Below are 18,654 nucleotides of genomic sequence, written 5' to 3' on the forward strand. Positions count from 1 at the left end.
CAGGTAGCTTTAAACACGAGAGCGCTGTCAAATAGACCGGTGTGTTGTGTTCCGCGTTTAATCAGGCAGTTTTATACATTAGAGGATCGTGAAAAAGGCAATCGCGTAACGATGCCCGTTTAATCAGGTTGCTCTTCACCTAAGAGGAATTTAAAAGAGGACAGATGTATAGTGTTACCTGTTTAGCAAGGTAGCTTTTTACAGGACAGCACAAACAGAAGGATAGCTGTCCCTCGTGTTTCTGCCACAGTGCTACTTTGAATCACACTTCGAGAACATGATGATTTTCTTATCAGATCAAATGATTAAAAGCTCGGCTGTCATGGGAGAGTGCTCAATGCGTTTCTGACCCGCTCACACTAAATGACAGCCGCTGATGGGTGTGAATTCACTGCCTGCAGGCTGTAATTTTCCAGACAAGCAATTGAAATTAGCCTACAACAGTAAAAACAATGGATTTTCAGCACATGGAAAGACACATCTAAATGAGGCAAGATTCCCCCAGGCGTAAAACGTCACATCTTTACCTCTTTGTGGTTCAGATCATCATCTTCGTGGCTGTCTAAACAGGTAGACACCAAACAGCATCTGATCTCTGCCTGTTTAGACAGCTGTAAGACGATCTGGGCCACGGATCAGATATTCTGAGTTTATGTACAGGCAGCCTTAGTCTACACAAAATAAAGGCTGTTGTTGTTCAGTGTATGGTGCAGTATAAGTCATGGGGATGATGCAACATACAGTTGTCCCACTAGAGGCAGACGCCTCTGCCTTTATCACCGTAAAAAAATAATCTTTCTCTTACCTTGCTTCCTTCTTATGGATTTCCATTATTTACCCATCGATCGCGCTTTCTCTTGAACCCTTCCTATTCTCTCTCTCTCTCTCTCTCTCTCTCTCTCCCCTATCCAGTACTTCCTCTCCCATGGTAGGATGGATAGATGCTGGTGTAGAAAGGTCATTAAATGATTAGATGTGTGTGTGTGTGTGTGTGTTTCTGTGTGCCTGTATACATGTGTGTGTGTATACATACAGTATATGTGTATTTGGGTGTGTGTAAGCCTACAACCCGGGGCAATATCCACCATCCTGTAGTTTCTTTGCCATGGCGGCAGAAGGCAATTAATGAGAGCCTGTGTTCTTATCCGCTGCCTAGCAACCTTCACTGTTCCGCCTGTCGCCCCCGGCAACCGCTGCTGCTGCCTGTAATCGATTGCTCGGCAACCGGGGACCACGGTGTGACATCACACTGAACCACTGACCCACGGCACTGTGAGGGATGAGGGAGTAAATATAACTTAAAAAAAAAAAAAAAAAAAACCCACTTACACTTGCACTTACACATAAAAACATCAACTACACACTGAACACACACACACACACACACACACACACAAATCATCATCCTCATCTGTACATTGACCACACATAGAAACCATAGGAATAAAAACATGAAGGGAAAGATCCACCCTATAACACACTAATGCTGTTAGTTAAACAGCTATTGGAAGTGTCTTGCATGCATCTTGCATTTCTGGTTCCATTTTGTTTTTTGGTGGTGTATTTTATAACTGGCCAAACATAAACAACACGACGTCACGCCAACATATTCCCAGTACAGCTACCATAACCAGGAGCGGACTTAGTCAATTGGGGGCCCAATGCAAAGGTAAGCATAGGCCCCCTGAATCCCAGCTCTCTTGTGTTTTAATCCATCCTTTACATATATAAACTTGGGTAGCTTTGTTTATTTTTATTGTTTTAACTGAATGAGCTTCAAGTCAAGTAGCAAAATCTCACTAGAAGTTGTTTAGCCCGCTATAGCCAGAGTGAGAAGGGGGTGAGAGGGGTGTTTTTCAATAAGTGAATTTCTCTTAAATTGATAAAAAAAAAAAGTATTCTATTCCAGTTCTATTCATGTCTTTTGTGGGGCCCTCTGGCGGCCGGTGCCCAAGGCAGTCGCCTACCTTTGCCAAATGGTAAGACCGCCCCTGACCATAACGTTTGATAGCAGAAATTTTCTCAACTGTCTAAAACATCAGCGGTAAACGTCAGGTTTTGGTGTCAGTCCCTAAGAATCAAAGAGCGAGGGCTTCTTTCTAGAGCCGCCATTTTGCACCAAGAGACGTTCAACCATCATACAGGGAGAAATCCATCGTAGAAGAGGAGAGAGACCAATTTCTCAACAGACCAGAATGCAATGCTGCCACAGGACATGTCGCATTGTAAGGGGCCGAGACTTGCTTTCTTCATCTTACTTTCGCTTCTGCTCTCTCCATCTGCACATATAACCCACAGCTGAATGCAACAAGTTCAGGCAATCACTAACTAAAGCAGAGGAGATAGGTAGCAGCGCTGCCTATCTCCTCTGCTGCAGAACGGCCTGCTTCATAACCATCTCACATGCCGTCGAGACCCAGACATCCGCTTGGTCTGGAGTTGTTTTCTCTCTCTCTCTCTCTCTCTCTCTCTCTCTCTCTATTTGGATGCGTGTTATTAAATGTGCAGTGTTCCTTCGCCCCGGGGAGCGACCGAAAGCATAAACGCATTTCCCTCTGATCATGTTCCAGAGTTAGTAATTGCCACAGCAATTGCTATTTAAGCGATGCTCAAGGAACAAGGGGAGGCGTGTTGCCGTCGCTGTTTTCCAATATTGTTAATATTTTAATGCGTCGCGCTGAGTGCCACTGGGACAGAATGACAACGGCGTTCTCAGACAAATGGATAATGCATCTTTTTGTTTGTATTTCGGGATCTCTCAGAGGTTTTCACCACATGGACAGAACATGGCTGAGAGGCATTTGGCTGAGGGCCTGCGGATGGATAGAAAAAGGCATATTTCCTCACTTTTTATTCCTCTACCTGATACTTCACTTTTTCATATTACCCTTATTTTGCCAGGACAAGATGACAAACAAGACATTATTATTCACAGCAAAAAAAGTCAAAAGTCTGGACCCACCTAATTGAATGCACTATGTTTTTAATTCTCTTAAAGCCATTTTGATCTAAAGGCTTCTGCTTAAATGCTTGAAATGTGTTTCTTAGACAAATATAAATAGTGAAGTTGATCCTACGTATGAATTTCTGTCCAAAGCCTTTGCCTTGCCATCAAGGCAAAGGGCGGCTACTTTAAAGAATCTAAAATATAACACAATTTTGATTTAACACTTTTTTGGTCACTGCATTTTTGGTCCATTTGTGTTATTTCATAGTTTTGATGTCTTTACTATTATTGTAAAATGTGGAAAATAGTAAAAATAAAGAAAAATGCCTGTGTCGAAACTTTTGACTGGTAGCGTATATTTATATCTAGAACCTGCAGCCACAGTCTGACCAGCAGGCAGGTTTTAGATTCAGTGTCTTGTCTGACAGTCGTCACCCAGCCAGATTTTCCACAAACCACTGGCGACTTTCCACTCACAAGTCCTGCTTCTCTTCCACAGCGCTGTATGTCACACAGGGATTTAACAGTGGGAGACTTAACATGACCTATGGAGTAGAGCTGGTGGCACAAAAGCTAAGCCCTAACCATATAGACTATATGTCAGAGCCCAGCGATATTAGATAAGCTTCACTGAACCCTCTTCACGCCTCCAGTTTTCCTTCTATGTGTCCCACCATTTTTTTTGTCACTTTCTCACTTTTTCTTTTGCAGCACAGTTCCTCTTCTTCAGTCTCTTGTCTTTCTCGTTATCCATCTTTCTTCCCCCCTCACTTGCTCCCCCTCTCTATTCCTCTCCTTTTTTTCTCTGTCTAGCATCGCTGAACTCGACGTGAGTGAACACCAGAGGTCGAGTCACTGTAACGCCGGGGTAGAAGTCAAAATTCAAAGCCTCCCCTTCACTTAACCCAGCGGCGTGTGCGGCTGGGCGACGCTTTTGCCCCCATCCGCCCCCGCCCCCCCCCCCGCTGCGGGGCAGAAGCCGGGGCAACTAGCCCGCCATGCTAACCGTCAGGGTGCAAGCTGACCTGCTGCGCTAATGCTAATCATGCAAACAGGGGGAGGAAGCCTGGGGGGGGAGGATTAGATGTGTTTTTAAATGTGTGTGTGTGTGTGTGCATGCATGAAGCAATGTAATTACAGTATAGGAATATATGAGAGACATCGTACCTGCAGTGGTGCATAGATGTGTGTGTGCATGTGTGTGTGTGTGCGTGCACGCGGCGGTATATAATTACAATCAGTTCTTGTGTGAGAGATGGAATCTGTGTCTCTAGCTGATTATTTTCATGGTGTGTGTGTGTGACAGGGGCAGTAAGCAATTACAATCTATGCATGTGTGAAAGAGCAAGTGTGTGTGTCCGTGTGTGTGTGTGTGTGTGTGTGAGTGACAGCGAGCGAGCGAATGAGCACAGCCTTATTGGAGAGGCCTGCAGACTGAAAGGCAGATTAATTAAAAATGTTTCAGATACCCAGCCTCAGCCGTCACTCCCTCGACAGAACGGACCTACGTTACAAAACCACTGCTTCTCCCTGCAACACACACACACACACACACACACACACAGATGCACCATTATAAACTTCTAACTACTCCCTCTCATGCCGTAGACGCACTCATGCAGAGCCGCACTGTCAGACACCAGAGGTTATTTTGAGGAAGATAAAATGCACAGACACACACACACGTACGCTGAGACACAAGAACATACACACACACACGCCCACATACGCACACACACACACACACACACACGCCCACGTTCACAGTGGATAATACAAATTTCTGCGCCTGAGCCAATTCAATCTCCCAAAAGGACACAGTCAGATTCTCCCGCTGTCTTTCCTCTGTCTCTCCTTAAGAAGGGCTGAGAAACAAGGTCCTTGAAAAGGCCAGTGGTGACAACAGCTTCGGTGTGACAGGCATATTATCAGCTCTTCAACACGACTCTGTGTGTGTGTGTGTGTGCGTGCGTGCGTGTATGGCTGTGCATGTAAAGCGGAACGAAAAGTCACAAATCTACTTTAAGTCTTTTGAACAAAAGCCTGGACAGCTCTGGCTGACCAAAATTTGAACTGCTAAATTTCAGAATTTGCTGGTGAAGGGCCGGACTTATGAGCCAGACAAATCTGGTAAGCTGTGGCAAAGGCTGTCCTGATGAGTCAGCGTGTGTGTGTGTGTGTGTGTGGGGGTGGGGGGTGGGGGTGGGTGGGGGGTGGCATAATATGTGCTTGCGATACTGTGGGTTCGATTTCCAGCTAGCAATCTATGTCACACAGCATCGTCTTCCCTGTCTTTTACCATAGTATAATATCTAATATAGCAAAAATAGAAATGGAAATCATTTAAATACTTACATATGAATTGATAAATATATTTGATTTATTTTAACATTCATATTAGTTAATTTTTCCTCTGCTTCTGTTTTTTTTGGGTGTTTGTTTTGGGTGTTTGATATTATAGGGTTCAGGGAGGGTTTTAAATGTGCTGTATTTCCACAAAACTTTTAACTACTCTTTGTTGTTATTTAGAAAATAATAAAAAAGTTAATACAACCATTTACAGGCAAACAGATCTGCAACAATCAGATTTGTGGACTAAGCGCCACAGAAACCCCCAACGACAGATCAGAAGGACCCATGAGAAACTTTTTTTTTGTCTTTCCTTTTGTTTTTTCCTCCACAAAGATGTTCCCCAAACATCAAATTCTTAATAGGCAATTTCATAGATTTCTGACATACACCAACTACAGTAGATCAGAACAGATCATGAGAAATTATAACAGTGAAAATACAAGCACTCGAGTAAAAGAATGCATAAATTACACAAAGAAGTAAATAAATAACAAAAGAAAAAACATATACAATTAGGCTGTTTAGTTCATTTCTACAGATGTTTGGTTCCCCTCCACCTCCACATCATACTCTGTTGTACTCGCCGTTTTGGCACTTTTTAAGACCATTTGTGTCTGTAAACGTAGATAGAAAGATTCAGTCCATATTTTGTGTAGGTAAGTGTGAATATGGTATGTTTGGTATGTATATGTGTGTGGGAAGGTGTTTGTGTGTATAAAGGTGCCTGTGTCTGTGTGTGTGTTTATGTATGTGCGTGTTAGTGTGAATGTGTGGCAAGGTGCGTGTGTGTGTGTGTGTGTACTGTACGTGGGTGTGTGTATGTTTGTGTGAATGTGTGGGAAGGTGTGTGTTGGCGTGTGTTTGTGTGTGTGTGTGTTCTCAATTTTCATGTCCATATAGTGTAACTATAATCTATTCAAACACGTACAGTATATTCATTTATTCTCTACATTAGTTTCTGCATGTGTGAGTGTGTGTGTGTGTGTGTGTGTGTGTGTGTGTTTTGTCACAGTTGGCCACCGGTAGCGACTCCCTCACCTTTTTGTGTGTGTTTGTCGGTTTCACAAGGGAACACACTCAATCTTTCTCTTGATCGACAATGAGTCAACTGATCGATTCATCAGTCAATCCACAAATCAATCAGCAAATCAGTGTAATGACATCTCAACAGCAGACAGCATCTTTTGCCTATAAACTACAACCTGGTCTCCTCTTCAGGGCCATGTGAAACTAGCCAGGGCAAAGGCCAACTTAGCTGGTCCTCTGTAGCTCAGTGGGTGGAGTGTAGTATTAGCACTGCCAGGGTCCGGGGTTCAGTTCCCTGTGTAGCTCGCAGATTGGAATATCAGAGGCAGAGCTGCTCTAAAGGAAGAAATAATCTCATTGGTTGAGTTAAACCTCGATGGGTGGAGCCAAAGAAACCGTTTTTCAGAGTGCAAGTTAGCTAACTGGCAAACATGAACAGCAAAAAAGGAAGGAATTCTGGTCAAAATTTAAAAAATATCAATGGCAATGACTTTTTTCATTCACTCATGTCCATGGCATTCATGTTGGAAGGTAAGCAGTTAGCTAACTAGTTTACCTAGATAGCTATAGGTAAGTATGGATAATTTGAATTTGGAAGGTCAGCTAGGCTAACTAGCTAACCTAGATAAATCATGGCTACATTGCATTTTTTCAGCTAGTAGCAAAGTGTTAGGCTTCATAATATTAGCTTCCTCCTCTCTTACCTCTTGCCTTTTTCAATGGGCTTCAGCCTAGCATTACTTAGCCAGAAAAACTGTGGTGCTTTGGCTCCGCCCACTAAGGTTTAACTCAACCAGTGAGATTATTTCTGCCTCCACAGCAGCTGTGCCTCCAAGAAATGTTTGTATAACTAAAACTTCAATCTGTGTGTAGTTCAATGGGCAGAGCATGACACTACCACTGTCAGGGTAAGAGGTTCCATTCCCACTGGGGCCAACCATGCTAAAATGTATGGTACTGTACTGTGACTAATAGTACAGTAACATTATTTGGATAAATATGTTCCCCAATTGGCATGTTATCGTCACAAGGCATCGAAAGCAATGTTTGAAACTACAGCCTTGCTGATAACTAATCCCTGACAGGATGTTAAAGGAGTCAGAGAAATTTTTGGGTGGGGTAACTGAGTGACATGAACAGTGAGTAGGCCCTGGCTAGCCCTGTTTAGCCCTGTAGTGGACACCGGGATTTTCCCCACCCTGTCACTGGTCCCAGTATAGCCTAGTACAGAAACTGCTCCTTATCAAATTGCACCAACCTGCAGTTTCTGATATCTATCTGATGTTCAAAAGGTATATATTTTACACATGTTTACAACATAAATTATATTCTGTATAGCAGAATGCACAATTTTGTAAGGGGTGATAAATGTACCAGGGCAGAGTATTTCCACAGTTGGGGGTAAAAATTCTAGGGACAGAGAGACTCTCGTCTGGTTACATCCCATTATCACATCTTACCTTCTGTCCCTCCCCTCCCTTCTTCTATACCAATATTAAACCACAGGAGAGGTGACAGTAAGTTATATTCACAGCATTGGTTCTCATATTCCATTAACTTCTTAATGGTGATGGAGGAGGAAGGGGCATAAGGGGATAAGGAGAGGAAGCCTACTGGGATGCATCCTAAGTGTGAAGCCAGCCTCTATCCGTACAAAGTGCAGTGGCGTTTAATCTTTACAGCATTACAACAACATCCATGTTCCCACTGCAAACCTCATTGTATGGATTCAAAACTTTAATTAAACAGGAGCAAAGAGACCTCGCTGCCATTCCCAGGGAACCATTGCGTGTCTATAGTTTCTCTGAAAGAGCTGCACTTTGAGAGCAACTACAACTCCAAGGGGAGGCAATCAGGGGGGCTATTCCTCGATTTTCCATGACTATTGATTTGTGTTTTTCAATAACCCCAAAGTTCAAAAACTTACAAAACTGAAATGAGAAACCAAACTTGTGCAGCAATGTGTCCCCGAGGCAGCCAGCAATATTGTCTGGAACAGTGTAAAACCCACATGAATTAGACTTTTGGGGCTAGAAAATATCCTTCTAGTTCCCATATTAATAAAATGCTTGTTGCCTTTTCACCAGAGCTGCTCTGCCCAAAGTACCCGTTAATCATGAAGAATATAACCTTGACATTAACACAAATTTCTTGGCGCTTATACTCTCCATGACCCCAGCTTGGGAAGCCAAAAGAGACCCATTGAATGGTTGTTTTGTTTTGTTGATAGGAGACACCATGTCTGACTGTAAGCTCCAGTGTGCTGATATGGGTTTGGGATCCACAGATCTGGACAGAGAGGGTTTGACTCGACTCCTCAGAGACTGCCACAAGTCCTGCTGTCTCTATTCTTCTCTGTTAGCTTTTCCTCTGGGAACCTGAGACTGTCACCGATTCACATTGATCCATCATTGTTGTTAATTGGCTAGACTGAAGAGGAGACACGCAGACAGTCCCTAAGGTACATCTGTCAATCTCAACAACTAGCGGATACAGTGGCCCCTGAGGACTGGAGTCAGAAACCCCTCGTTTGAAGAGAGCAAAATCAAAAACCTTGCTGTCGACTGAAAATACCCGCTGTAGATGAATAGATACAAAGGAAATATGGTAGCTGAAGTTGTTAGGGAGAGGAGCAAGGCTTGGTCACCATGGATGGACCAATGTGTCTGTGCTGGACATTAGGGTTAGGGTTATATTGAACTGGATACTATCAATATATGCAGTACTATATACTATATATAGTAAGTAAGCCATGGCTTTAAGCAAACATGCCAGGACAGAATAAAATCTTTTTGGCATAACCACAGTGGAAAAGTGTATGGAGAAGTGTACAGATTTAGATAACAGCATGATGGTTGAAATAAAAATAAAAAAAACCCACTGCTGCCTAGGCAATTGTTGGACAGGAATGACTAATATACTTAAGTGTAAATTATGACAATTGGACACACTGTGCTTATGAATAGCTGAGCTAATGTTATTCCTTACGTCCAGAGAAAGACCTTGCGGGTAAGTGCAGGTACCCTCAGTTCAATTTACCCATTCTTCCAAATGAAGCCATTATTTTTAAAAAGCCTCCACCCCTGCATAGCCTCTGGTGCTAATCTAAAGCTAATTGATTGGTGATTCCCTGGACCTAACACGGTGGGAGCTGCCAGTGGAATTTGAACAAAAGGCCAAAATAGAAAACTGGGCCCTTTATCAAAATGGGGGCTGTCCAACTGCGTGCCTGAGGGATTCTGCTTTGTGTGTGTGTAGATACAGAGGCCTTTTATTTGGTCCTACCCGTCCAAATTAAGTTCTATTGATCTGATAGCTGAGTAATGACGTGCCTTTGACATCCCATTGTAGACGCTAGTGGGTCTATTGGATTGGCTGCCAGAGTTGACATAGAGAGGTCAGAGGGAAAGTCGTTACTCAATGAAAACCGCAATGGAATGTTATCAGCAGAAACAGTGGCCATACACTGAGGAGCTTTGGCAAGAGGCCCTTCAAAAGAATTGGTGGAGTAAAAATTAACAGCTTTCAATTCTAGCATACTTATAATGAAGTGCTTCGCTGATGAGGTATAGCTGTAGTCTAGTATGGGCGATGATGGGTGTGGAGTGCAATGTTTAATTAAGGAGCGGAATAAGGTGCACTTCTTATGCAAGTGAAGCTAATCCGTGTGTTACTTAACGACAGATTCATCTCCTACCAAGTGACCTTTTGAAAAGAGTCCGTTCTGTGGACAGACATCTTTATAGGTCAAAGAGTAAATGCCATCCTCCACTCTCACTTTCCCCATCAAACTCACACCTCAAACAGCGGGTGGATTCTGACCCTGTCAAAACGATGATATCAGGGTTTGACCCCGTGGAAGATTAAATGGGACCAAATTTCCCCCGGGCCGTGAAGACTGGCGGCCTGGTCCCTTCCTGACCAATCAGGCTCAAGAGGTAAGAATAACACCCAGGAGGTCAGATCTCGGACCAGCTCACCTTGGCCCGGTCCCAACCTGAACAGCCACAGTGAAGCATGCAAATCTGACCTTAGTTATTCCGTTTTTCTGTGGACCACCGCTCTCGACAAGAGTTAGAGGCAATGGACAGAGGTGAAACGAGGCTAAGCATCTGATGCGAGTGAGGGGGAGGAACAGACAGAGAGAGATAGAGAGACCAAGGCAGCGGTCATTAATTTCAATCAAGCTCCCAGTCTGGCAGAGTTAATAATATCAGCACGCTCCCTTGACCTCGGACGATGGTACGACACCAACCTCTGCAAATTACTCATTAATTTACCCCATTAAGTTGGACAGGGGTGGCGGGCGAGGGAAAAAAAAAACATGGAGAGGAATGAATTAATTACATATTTTAAAACAGAATATATATCTTCTCAATCAAGATGGGTCAAGGTAGAGGAGGAGAGAGATCAGGATGCCAGCGGTGAATACGGAGAGAGTGGGTGGATGGATGTGAGAGAAAAAGCGAGACAGCCAGCTGAAATTAATGTTTTGACAGCTTGGAGGTAGATAGAGGGAGAGCCTGTAAAGATAATTGATATGGATGACAAGTACTTGCATTTTGAGGATCTAAGCCATATGCTGATTTGTACAGTGAAAAATGTTGGCAATTAGGCCTCTAGTGTATCAGAATGCTCCCTGCATGTAAGATGAAGGTGAGAAAAACATCTTTCTCACGTCAAAGTGTCCTAATGAGTCCATAATAGCACCAAGCCTTGCTCCATTTCATTTCATCAGATTTCATTTTAACATCCACATGTTCAAACTCAAGAAGAAACTAAATAAAAATGTGGTTATGAAATCAAATCAAGCCATCAAAACCCAGAATTTCCTTAATCAGGCAATTACTTTTTTTTGTGTTATTTTCTATTTATCATATTAGAGAGGACAACCAAATATCATAATTATTATACAAACTGGTGAAATCATACCTCTTTAATGCCTGCTAGGGCACTTTGGTCAGTAGCAGGCTCCCCCCAGAGCAGAGCAGAGCCACATATACTGAGTGGGAAGTCATCCGGTTTGAGAACATCCCTGGAGCCACCGCTTTGCTGTTAGAATCCATTTTATCTCGCTGTGTAGTGCAGTGAGCGCTTGACAGAGTTTAAGTTTCTATGCAGCCTCGCCTTGGGCTGATACATCTCCTGCTGAAAATACACGAACGTCCCTGAACCCTATCTTGTCTCCTAAACACTCGCATGCTCAAAACGAGATGCAGCTACAGCAAACCTCTAACCTCCGCTCAACCCGCCCCTCTTCCTCAATGTGATTACCGGGTTCTTTAATATGTGAGCCAACACCTGTCTTGCCAACCTGCATAGCCCACCCCAAAGTAATTTCTGCATGACTAGCACTATTGAAATGTAAATTTCCCACCTCATAGCTTGGCTTATCAAAAGAAATATGCTACACCTGTAAATAAGAAATGGGCTAGGAGACAAAAATGCTTGCGGGTCTGGAAATGGCTTACTTCACACTATCTGGATAGGCAGGCAGCTTAGCACACATACATACACACGTATGCACGCATGCACACACACACACACAGCTACCCAACTGGGCTGTTATCTATATGCAAAGCATCTTTACTAAGCTATCCACTTGGCTACCTTGGAGGATACTGAGAATAATGGAGGACCCACCCGCACCCCCCAACACCACCCACTCACAGCAGCATACGAATACTGTATATACATGCCCACACGCCACTAAACACTTGTAGTTAGGTGTTTCCAATCGATAAGCATGCTCTACACACAGCCTCCCCGACCTACTCTTATACCGGCTAATTACCAGGAAGAACAATTAGCCCGATAAGTATCGCTTAATGTCCTCCCCCGAAGAGGGAGATTCAGGCTATTCTAAAACAAACGCGCCTAATTCCTCATCCCGCTCCCTCATTATCTCCCTAAATGATGCTTCTATAGGAGAGCAGGTGCTGGCGGTGCACTGGAATGATTGTTTTGTGAATGGCGGTTTGATGGGATTAGAGAAGAGAGGGACGGGGCTTAAGTCGTGAATGGGGCTGCTTCTGGTGAGATAGCTGAGCTACAGTGTGCCAGTAATGAGGTAGAAGACACCTGCTTTTCACCACCTTTCCTACGCTCATCAGAGGGGATTCAGCTGGTCTACGGAAGCCTGCGAGGACCAAAGTGCCCAGCATGAGGCAGTCTGGTGAACAGTTTGATTTGTATCCCTCACCGCTCTGTATTGTGGTGAAAGCAGCTAATCTCTGGAACAACTTCTCAAAATATCATTGACTTATCATTGAATCCCTTCCAAAAAACAGCAACAGAACATCCCTTAGAGAACATCCCTTTAACTCTGGATCCAGTGAGGAACAACACGTCATTTGAGACCTCAGAGGAATCACCATTATCATCTGTCCTGCTACATAAACATCTACTATCCCCTTTCTGAAGTCTGCTGTTGCATCCGACCTCACCGTCCCCCTTACACCTTCCTCCACTCTGCTTCCTCAGCTCACAGCTTCTGCTGGGCAGACACCCCCTTCCAGTAGTCCAAAATATCATGGAGGTCCTCGTCTTTAGCAAACTGCACCTTCTTGCGCAGGGCGTGGCCCGCTGCTATGTAGGAGGCTTCCTCGCGGGGGCTCTTCTTGTAAGGCCGGAATCGCTCCCAGATCCGCAGTGTGCTCTCCGACGAATACTCTGGACTGGAGGAGTAGCCCGAGTTGTAATTGTGGTGTCGAGAAGGCGAGAGCTGGGAGTAGGCGGCCGTGGCGTCCCGCTTGGTGCGCCCCAGCGGCTTGAGGAATGAGGCCTTTTGGGCCGGTGAGGGCGAGTCGTTGGCGCCCTCGTAGTAGAGTGCTGGGAAGGAGTGGCGGTGCTCGGAACTGTGGTAGTCTGGCTGAACCTCCAGGTGGTGCTGCTGCTGCCCAGTGCCTGGCACCCCCCCTCCACCCCCACCCCCGTTACCACACCCCATACCACCTCCGTTCATGCTCACCCCACCACCGTTGATGTTCCCCATCCCATTCCCACTGCAGCCCCCTACTCCACCACCGCCTCCTCCACTTCCACCCCCTCCACCGCAGCCCACGGGGCTGCCTTTCTCCGGGGGGTACTTGCAGGGGTCGGCACTGCGCTGCTCAGGGACGTCCACGCTGAACACCCTGGCGCTTTTGACAGATCCCCCTGAGGAGGGGGCACCACAGCGGTTCTTCACCACTACTGCTACGGCTGTGTCAGCACTCAGCTGCCTCTGGAGGGGCCGCACTGCGTTGGCTGGGGGCGGATCCCGGTAAGGCGGGGAGAGGAACCCCCCACCGCTGATGCCCGGCCGCTCAGACAGGGGCATAACCAGGGGCACCGGGGCCATAGAGGGGGGATGAGGCTGCTGGTGGAGCTGGGGATGAGGCTGGACGTGGGGCTGTGGATGAGGCTGAGGGTGGGGCTTCGTGTGCATCTTAGGGGAGGAGGCCATGATCTGGTCTCCAGGGTGGCCTGGGGAGAGGGGCAGGAGATTACGGGGGAGGGAGGTGATGCAGGCTGGAGGCTGGGAGGAGGACACAGAGTTGCCGTTGTCGGTGGTGGTCACAACATTGGCTGAGGCATCCAGCTTCAGGGCGTCGATGCAGTTGTTGATGATCTGGTTGACCTTGTCCACCTCCTTGGCGATGGTGGAGATCTCTGATGCTGAGCCGCGGCCATCATCGTCCGAATCCTCCCCGGCCTCTGTCCCGTTCTCAGCCCCGCCTCGCATATCCACCACCACCTCCCCCCCTCCTCCTGCACCTCCTACTACCACCCCTCCCTCCCTGCCCTCCCCTGCCACTCCCCCCGTCCTCACATCCATGTAGTTACCCTTACTGCCCATGGCCTCAGAGAAGGCGGTGGCCATTTTCTCCACCTGGGGCAAGGTGGAGAGGCGGGAGGAGCTGGTGTTGGCTGAGCCGTGGAGCATGCCAGTGCTGGAGGAAGCAGAGGGGGGCAGCTTGCCCCCTGCTCCCCCAGCATGGTGGTGCTGGTGGTGGGCCTGCTCCTGGAGACGCTGCATAGCACCTGGGTCATTAGCCACCGCTGCTGCTGCCTCCGGGCCATACCTAGAGAATGGTGCAGATTCAAGTTCACTTAAAACCAAACAAACAAAACACACGATTATGATTTTAATATCTATTACACTATCTACATCATCTTACACATATACAACTACACAAAAACTGTAAACAGCATAATTGCATAATTTTGTTTTGGCTTGCAACTTATTAAAGTTAATGAGTTTGAATATGTCCTCTGAGTGATGCCACAGGATGACACAGAATCCTTGTTGTTAATTAAAGCTCATTGGAAGGATATGGATGAAAAATAGCGTGGCCCATAGCCTCAATAAAGGGTACGGCTGGGAAAAAAATAGTTTTCAAGTTATTGAGTAGTTTTATGTACTTAGAAGAATAAATGAGGCTTTTTATGAATTCAAATCAAAAACAAAGCAATATAAACAAACAACTAATGAACTGACGCCTATGGCATAAATGTTTCCCAGGAAATCAATTATAACCAAGGTACAGACATAATAGATTTCAGGTGTATTATGGGTCAAATACCCCTAATGCACTCACTTACTTGTGTGTACTGGTTCCAAAACAATTAATGTTCAAGGAAAAACATGTTTCTATTAGTGTTCCTCTCAGCTCTCTACACTAATCACATCACTGATCAACAAATTACATAAAAAACTGTCTATAGTACCTCATCTCCAGGATGGTTTTCTTCACGCTGATTGCCTTCTCCTTCTCTTCCTGGATGCGTCGCCGTCGGAGACAGTAGTACACAAATCCAAGCACGATGACCATGCCAAACAGGCAGCCCAGGATGGTCATGATGTAGTGGGTGGTGGTGGACGGATTGGTTCGCTGGTCCTCCGGCCCCATCGCCCGCGTGGCGAAGAACAGACATGTGTGGTTGTAGCGCTGGGATTTGCTTGCGGAGGCCACGCAGAAGGTGTAGTTGGTGTGAGGCTTCAGCTTGTCCAGAGTGATTATCTCCTTCTTGTTCTTCAGGGGCATGATGTCCGCAACAAAGGTGTAGTTGTACTGGGACAGGATGTACATCTTACTGTATGGCCGTGGGATCTGCACCAACAGGGAAGCGGTGTAGAGGGAGACGGTTTGAAGCTTGATGGATATCTGATGGCTGTAGGTGGGGTCGGCGGTGGACGACATGGTGGGCTGGTGATAGAGACCTTGGTCCGGGTTATCCAAGCCCATCCCCGAGCCATCTAAATCCGGCCGCAGCGACGGTATCCCTGGAATAATCATGCCGTCCCGACAGATGGATGACAGAATGGAGCGGGCGTTTCTCCCGTGTCCGGGCAGGGGGCTCAGGAGCGGGTAGCCAGACATCTCCCGAGGCGTCTCGCACTGGAGCCGGTCGTAGGTGTGGGTGACGTTGTTAAACGCCTCCAGCCAAGTGAGAAAGCTGTACAGCTCACAGCCACAGTGGAACGGGTTCCCCGCAAGCTCGCAAACCATCAGCCTGTTGAGCACGGTGAAGGTGGACGGGTCGAGGCGGGCCAGCTTGTTGGAGGATAGATCCAGGCTGCTGAGGCTGGGGCACTCCCAAAAGGCGTTGGTGGCAATGACCTCAATGAGGTTGTGCTGGAGGAAGAGGCACTGCATGCGACCCAAGCCTCTCAGCATGCCCTCAGTCAGGTTGGTCAGCTTGTTGTAGCCCAGCTGCAGAACCTGAGACAGCAAGAGCGTAGAGAGCTTTAAATTTATTCGAAATAATTTAACATTTAACACTTGTTGGGCGCCTTTAAAGTAGGCTATAACGATGAGTCAGTACATTTTTTTTTAGCATGGTTGGCCTTAATGGGATTTATTTCACAGGGACTACACACATTCATCAATTTCATTTCTATAACTGTGCCAGTTTGGAATATTTTCAGCAGCTGTCTTTGAGCAGGTTGAACCAATGTCTTTGGTTTGGTGACTTCATAATACATTAACACTCAACGTTGTACTATATTGTACAACAACTCGGACACACAGTAATTAACCCAACCAGAAACATAACATAACACAAATTCAGTGCAACACAACATAATACAATACAATAAAAGCCAATTGGGGGATGCTTTTATTCAAGTCAGTTTACATTACGAAGGAAGCATGCATTTTTTAGCATGGGTGGCCACAGTGGGATTTGTTTAACAAAAGCCACACAAACCAATCAGCCACATTTTTAGAAATGTTTGGGCCGAGTTTCAACTGCAGTCCTTAAGCACGTAGTTTGAACTTTTTTTTTTTTTTTTTCATTTGGAAGTTTCACAGTACATTCACACACAGCACAACTTCTTCACAACTTGACTACCCAAAATAGCCACACAGTGATTAAGCCAACCGATATGATGCAGGCAATGTGGCACAGAATAGGGTGAAGGAGTTGGAAGGCGATATCTTCTGAATGGTCTTTTTAGAGTAGAGTTTAGTTTCATATGTTTATTATTCTATTTTATTTTATTTTTCTCATTTCTGTTACCGGTTTCATTAAATTTATTATTTTTTCTGTATGTAAAAAAACTAAAAGGAAATCTATTAACATATAACTATTCAAGATTAAATGGGAGAGGGGGGAAACCAGACAACTGCTCCTGGCTTGCAGACCTGTAGGTTGGCTTGTCCAGCGAAGGCCCCATCCTCGATGTAGCTGATCTCGTTCTTGGTGAGATTGAGGTCGGTCAGGTTTGTGAAGCGGTACATAGAAGTAAAGAGCACCGCCTTCAGCTTGTTCTCATTCAGCCTCAGGTCATGGACCTAAGGAAGAGAGGAGAATAGAGGGCAGGTGACGTAACGCACCCTCTGGCAGCCATAGTGAAGGTCCTTAGCTCTTCAGCAAGCTGATTGTGTTTCTAAATACAACTTGGCCATCTCATTGAAATTGAAAAAGACATGGCTTATTTCTGTGCTGTTCTTGATGGGGAATGGATCATGTCATCACTGATACATCTGATCGATTTTGTGTCTGTTATGTTTTGTGTTGTTGTGTAAATAATCTCAGCTTGTTAGTTAGCTGTTAACCATCACACATCTGATTTAGTCACTAGCTAACATAGTCTAGTATTGATCTACACACATACCACACCATTTTTTTCCAATACAACCCTCATCATCATAATCATCGTTACCATTGTCATTAGTGTCATCATTGTAGTCTTTGGCTTTATTTGTATCGTCATCATCACATCATCACCATTGTTGTCATCATTGTCATTACCATCGGCATCATAATCATCATTATTATTATTATTATCATCATCGTCATTACTATAATTATATCACCACCACCAGCATCATCATCACTTCCATCATCATCATCACAACCATGATAATCACACAACAGACCACAAACATGACGTTGTGTGTGAGCGAAGGCAAAAGGTAGGCTACTGTAACGGTTTAGGACAAGTTAATGGCATGTGCTTTTTAGCTGACACCATCATAGCTTCAAGTGCCTGAATACACAGAATTTAATAGAGGTGCCTCTGGCGGGGGAGACGGCCTACTGACAGATAGGTTTATACTGACCGTGTTGTTGATGTGCTGGGGGATGGTCTCGTACGGAGGCTGGTTCTGACTGCAGATAGCCAGCCAAACGTAGCCTTTATCCCCCTCTATCAGCCAGCAGTCCCCCTTCACCACACCAGGCAGGCGGAGGAGCAACAGTGCAGGGAGCAGGAGGGAGAGCAGCAGGGAGGGAGAGAGGGAGGGGGGACGGAGTCTGCTGGCCATGGTTTGGATTAGGATTGTCTGAGGTCGCCTCAGTAGAAAAGAGGAAAAGAAAGGAGTTGAGGGGAGGACGGCAGTGAGAAGCAGTTTCAAAACAGGACGGGCTGCAGGTGAGGGGCGAACGTGCCGGAGTGAGTCCAGAGAAAGGTCAGCGAAAGGGCGTCTCCACGGTGATTAGAGCTGAGCTTGCAGCATGGCAGAGAGTCCTGTCCCCATTTTAGGTGTTCCACGTCGACGGGTTTTGGAGACTGCCGCCCCAGCAACTACTCATGGCCCCTGACAACCGTATCCCTTGACGACACAGATGAGGAAGTACTCCCTCTCTAAGAAAGACAGAAGACCTGTACAACAAAGAGAGAGAGAGAGAGAGAGGGGGGTGAATATTAACATTAATAGTGATAATGACAAAATGATTAAGAGTAGGCAGAAAATTGTAATACACTTCACATATCCCCAGATGATTTCGAATTAATTGAGTTTAGGTCTCATTTCTAAAAGCACTGTGTAAAAAAAAAAAGAGATACGAATCTAATACCCATGTCACCCAATCCCTTCAAGGTAACGCACCTCAGTAAT

The 18,654-nt window shown here is 45.6% G+C and overlaps 1 protein-coding gene across 1 annotated transcript; it reads right to left on the reverse strand.

Annotated features, from left to right (window-relative positions):
- Window positions 1-12,809: 12,809 nt before the first annotated feature.
- Window positions 12,810-18,081, reverse strand: LOC139923881 (protein phosphatase 1 regulatory subunit 29-like). Its single transcript, XM_071914764.1, has 4 exons — window positions 17,878-18,081; window positions 16,957-17,106; window positions 15,038-16,032; window positions 12,810-14,391 (listed from the first exon to the last, which is right to left on the reverse strand). The coding sequence occupies exons 1-4, from the start codon at window positions 18,079-18,081 to the stop codon at window positions 12,810-12,812; spliced, it is 2,931 nt and encodes a 976-aa protein (XP_071770865.1).
- Between the last annotated feature and the right edge of the window lie 573 nt (window positions 18,082-18,654).

The sequence above is a fragment of the Centroberyx gerrardi genome, chromosome 3, assembly GCF_048128805.1.
Source record: "Centroberyx gerrardi isolate f3 chromosome 3, fCenGer3.hap1.cur.20231027, whole genome shotgun sequence".
Taxonomy (NCBI): Eukaryota; Metazoa; Chordata; class Actinopteri; order Beryciformes; family Berycidae; genus Centroberyx; species Centroberyx gerrardi.